This window comes from Pyxicephalus adspersus, chromosome 9 (assembly GCF_032062135.1).
Source record: "Pyxicephalus adspersus chromosome 9, UCB_Pads_2.0, whole genome shotgun sequence".
NCBI lineage: Eukaryota > Metazoa > Chordata > Amphibia > Anura > Pyxicephalidae > Pyxicephalus > Pyxicephalus adspersus.
Window position 1 is genome coordinate 64885727 of NC_092866.1, and position 4805 is coordinate 64890531.

At 37.0% G+C, this 4805-nt stretch overlaps 1 protein-coding gene across 1 annotated transcript in view; it reads right to left on the minus strand.

Annotated features, from left to right (window-relative positions):
- Positions 1 to 2445: 2445 nt before the first annotated feature.
- Positions 2446 to 4805, minus strand: part of LOC140337777 (vomeronasal type-2 receptor 26-like) — an 11036-nt gene continuing 8676 nt past the window's right edge. Inside the window, exon 5 of the mRNA XM_072421577.1 lies at positions 2446 to 3338. Coding sequence (XP_072277678.1) covers positions 2446 to 3338 — 893 coding nt within the window. The remainder of the gene's footprint in view (positions 3339 to 4805) is intronic.

Consider the following 4805-nt stretch of genomic DNA (forward strand, 5'->3'; position numbering starts at 1 on the left):
GGAGTACACTTTGATCAGTCAACATTGTGTTCCCAGAGGTTAGTTCTCATCATAGATAGAATCTCATTTTAATATATTGTTATACCAAAAAATATGAGCTGAGGGAATTATGCTACTGTGAATTTGGAATTGTACTTACTCTGATTAAAACAATCCACAAATTTCTTTCAGGACTCAGCTACCCTCTTCATAGAAATGCATACATAGAGCAAAAAAGAAGAAATAGAAGCAGAGGGCTTTTAGTCAATAAAATGGTTTACTGAAATTCATCAACATTAAAGAGTCATTCTAGACCAAACTTAGCTGCAAGTGGACATAGCAGGGTATACATAGTGGTTCAGAATGACATTTGTAGGGATAAATCATTTGGAAAACGCAGTTGTCTCATTCCTGACGCGTTTCGTCATGTGGCTTCCTCAGGGAAGTGTACAGACCTTAATTAGCATAATGCAAAATGAATAGGTAAATAAGCAAAGTGTACAACAAATAACAAACTTAACATATCGTAAGTAAGACTGGAACATTGTTATCAAATCAAGGAGCACATGAAAAAACAAATCACAATCACCATATTATATTCATTACCATATTCTATTATGAGTATATTTGTCTTTAAGTGTATGCAGTATATTGTACCAATTGGTTTAATTATACTATATATTGGTTTCATTATTTTATTGGTTGATTTATATTCAGATTAGTCTAATAATATTGCAAAAACTAATGCGATTTTTATGTCAAAATGTGAATTGTATGTGATCATTATGTATAGTGTGCTTAAAAAAAAAGGGGGGAAAATTAAATCAGAAAATAGAAATGAAAATGTAAAGAATAGTTTACGTGGTAGCATGACTTCTTAATACCAGCCTGTCCCATTTTTTGATTGTACATTAGTGTCTATAATTCCTAGAACATTGAGGGGAAAAACCCTTAATACTTAAATATTAATACATTTATAATCACTTACAGGGGGGCTGAGATTGTAGAGTAGGGAACTGGGGAAAAAAAATTCAGATAATTCGTCCAGTAGTCTAGTGAAAGATGACTTAAGGAGGTAAGGATATTAAGCTAGGTAAATGAAAATTTTTTTAGGGGAAATTTGATCATAAATATTAGCTGAAACTAGTGGGGACTTACTTGAATAACTATAGGAATTCTAGGTACAGAGCAGTACTGCAGAAGCAGAAGTTCAGTGTGCTATATTCAGCCCAAACAGGGGGCTGACTGTGTTTCCCGCTTTTATGCCACTTGAATGTAGCGTTCCTGATGTTGTACTGCGTCTGCTCTAGGCTTACAATGTGCAGTAGGTACTGGGGAAGACCTGGGGGAATCCGTGGAAGACCTGGGGGAATCTCTTCTTGTTCCTTCCCTTGCCTTCCCCCAGCTGCCCACCTACTTTGTCCTCCGAGTCTGACAGGTCCCAGCCTAATGCTGAGCCTGCCAGCAAGACTGACCCCGGGCACTGTTCAATAGCGGTGCCCAAACCAACGAGTGCAAATGGAAATGCGGCCTCTGGGAGTATAAAAATTCATGGAATAAAATTGTCATCAATTTACTTGTGCCAAACAAGGAGATGACACAGGTACATTGATGCATCTGGGTCAACAAGGATTCCACTCACAGGTTGGCATAGTTGGAAGCACAAGTGATCCTCTTACCTCACTACCTGTACCTGGAGGTAGAGAGACTTATCGAATAAAAAGACATTATGTAATAAATTGTACTAAAATGTGTTTTTCAATTGAGGCCTAGGTTTCATACCCCTGTTTGAAAAGGGTCCAATAGCTGCAATACAGTGTGTAATGAATGCAGCAATAATTACACATCATTGGTAGCCAGTAGAGCGTCATGTGGTCTTATTTTCCAGGTTTTCTGCCTCACCCAGGTTCTCCCACAATAGTCCACCATCTCCAGGTTTACAGAGCTTTAAAAAATTGGACACATTGACTATAAATTACATGCAGATCTATAGTCTGAATCAATAAAAATGTATACCATAGGAAAGAACTATAATTTACCACTTGTCATAAAAGAATCTTCAAAGCATTCAAAGACTCTTGACACATGTTTCAAACATGTCTGCTACGTCAGGAGAGAAAAAGTATTTTTGTGGATCTCAACACACTTTAAAATTAATAAATTATCAAATCTTAATATAACAACATTAAGTATAAAAAAATGTTCAGATTCATTATACAGATAATTCAAGTACGTTTTCCCTTGCAGACTGTTAATTATTTGCTTGTTGCACAGCCCTAATTATTTTAATAAATAAACCATAATGTTTTAGGCACAATAGATGATATTGTTTACATGTATGTTATTCAGCTATCTATGACACTCTGCTGCACAATTTATTAAATATCAAACAAAACAATAGTAATATAGATTTTTAAAAAATTGTTTCTTGTTTTGTTTCTAAAAGACTAAAAATATATACTTGTTTTAACGTAGATATATTTTTGTATTCAGTTCTGGCCTACAAAGAATTATAAAACATTTTGGAAGAAATATACAATATAAGAGGCCACCATTGGAAATCAGTATGGCGAATATCTCCACAGCCACTGTGTATTTCCCTTTGGTGCTCAGATAGGCCGGGATCATGGCAATCCAGACACTGCAGAACACCAGCATGCTGAAGGTGATGTATTTGGCTTCATTAAATCTGTCCGGTAATGTCCTGGCTAAAAAAGCTAAAATAAAGCTGCCAGCAGCCAGGATCCCCATATAACCCAGGACAGAGTAGAACCCGATAACTGAACCTTCATTACACTGAACAATGATCTTTTCCTGGTATGAGTGTGTGTCCAACTCCTGGAAGGGAGGAGAGATGGACAACCAACTAACACAGATTATAACCTGAACAGAGGAACAAGCTAAGACTATACAGATGGGAAGTTTTACTCCAATCCATTGTCTCCACACACTGTTAGGTTTGGTGGCTTTGAAAGCAATGCAAACCATAATAGTCTTGGCCAATACAGAAGACACGGCTATTGTAAAGAGAATTCCGAAAGAGATTTGGCGTAACAAGCAGGTTACATCCACAGGACGACCCAGGAAGAGGAAGACACAGAGGAAGCCCAACATGATGGAGACCAGGAGGACAAAGCTGAGGATCTTGTTATTGGCTTTCACTACTGGTGTGTCCTGGTATAAAATAAAAATTAACAAAAATGAAAAAGTCTTGCTACAAAACAGAACTGAGATAAATATAAAAACTACTGAGATCTTGTCATGAGTGAAGGAAAGAAATTCCACTTGTTTGGAAATACAGCGAGTTCTGTTCTCATTTGGCCATTCATAGTCTGAGCATTTCATGCAGTTCTCACTATCTGCAAAAGAAAATAAAAAACTAAGCTGCCAGCTTTTGTGTAAATGTAAAAAAACACCAATTGTAAACCATTTTTCTGAGTTGGATTGTTACTGGTCCACTGTGTTAAATTTTACCAAACCCCCTTCCCCTCAACTCTTTACACACACAAACTTATACCCATCACTTAACTAATGAGAATTACCAATAACAGCAACAGCATTAATTTCTATAGATCGTATTATGCCATTTGCAATGACATTTGATAAAATGGAGCTAACACATTCTACCTGGAGGAGGGATAGAAGGGGACCAATGATGCTTCTCTAATTGCGATCAGTTTGGGTAGACAGATTTACTTTTCTCTGTTAATAATTTTAAATTTATTAGCCGTTAGTTTCCTATCCATTTTTTTTTTTTTGGTGAGACACCTTCATGTCTATGGTCAGCTATTTATGGACAATATTGGTGCCTATTGAAATTACCAAGTAGTCCGGGGCAATGTAGTAAATATCAAGAAAAACAAGCTAACACAGTTACAAATGTATACTCTTGTTTTTTTTTTAATATTGGTGCTTAAAATATTTGACAACCATTACCAGTAATGTTTGATTCCTCTCCAAATGAACACTGGACACAGCCGTGACAACAAGGTTGTATAGAAGTGCCGGGAACTTTCCTGTGCCCTGGTAAACAACTTTCTGAACACTGCGATCTTGGAATCTGACAAAATACAAAATGTTATTTTATGTATTTAGTTAAAAGAAAATAGTTATTTTTATATATATTATGGTTATCTGGTTTTAAATCCAAAGCCATTGGCCAATTTCACACTTTCCTCTGATAGTCTCACATGGGTGAATGTTGGGGGCTGTGACTTCTTTGCAGTACAAAATCCACAAACTCTTAAGGTCTGCAGAAGACCTAAAAAAAGACTTTAAGCAGAGCTAAACCTAAAAACAAAAACTTCCCAATCTTTACTTCTACAAATGCCTGGATCCCTAAAGAGGTTTCCTGGATTGGGTCCGGCACAATCCAGTTATCCATCCTTGTCCTAGGAGCAGAAAAAGTGCTGGGCACTACCATCTTCTTTCCTCTTCTTCCTGCTTCTGTCTACTTCACTCAATTTTGCACTGCGCTGGAGCAAGATTGGGTGATGTAGCCTGGGGTAAATGGGGAAAAAGAGTACAAATTCTCCTGATTGAAGAAAATGCTCCCTCTGAGCATTCCCTACATCTATTGTCTACCCTTTTATGTAAAGTAAAAATTTGAGATTAGGTCCACTTTAAATTCTGCACCTGAACCTACACAGTGCTAAATAAGAAAGCTGGTGCCCATTGTCATCAGATGATTTTCCAGTATTTTAGGATGACCTTCTAGTCATGACAGATCAACTGTTTAAAACACTTTTAACCTCCCTAGAGGTAACCCAGAGTGTGACTCGGGGTAGAAAAAAGTTGCTAAAAGTGGTAACCCCGAGTCACACTTG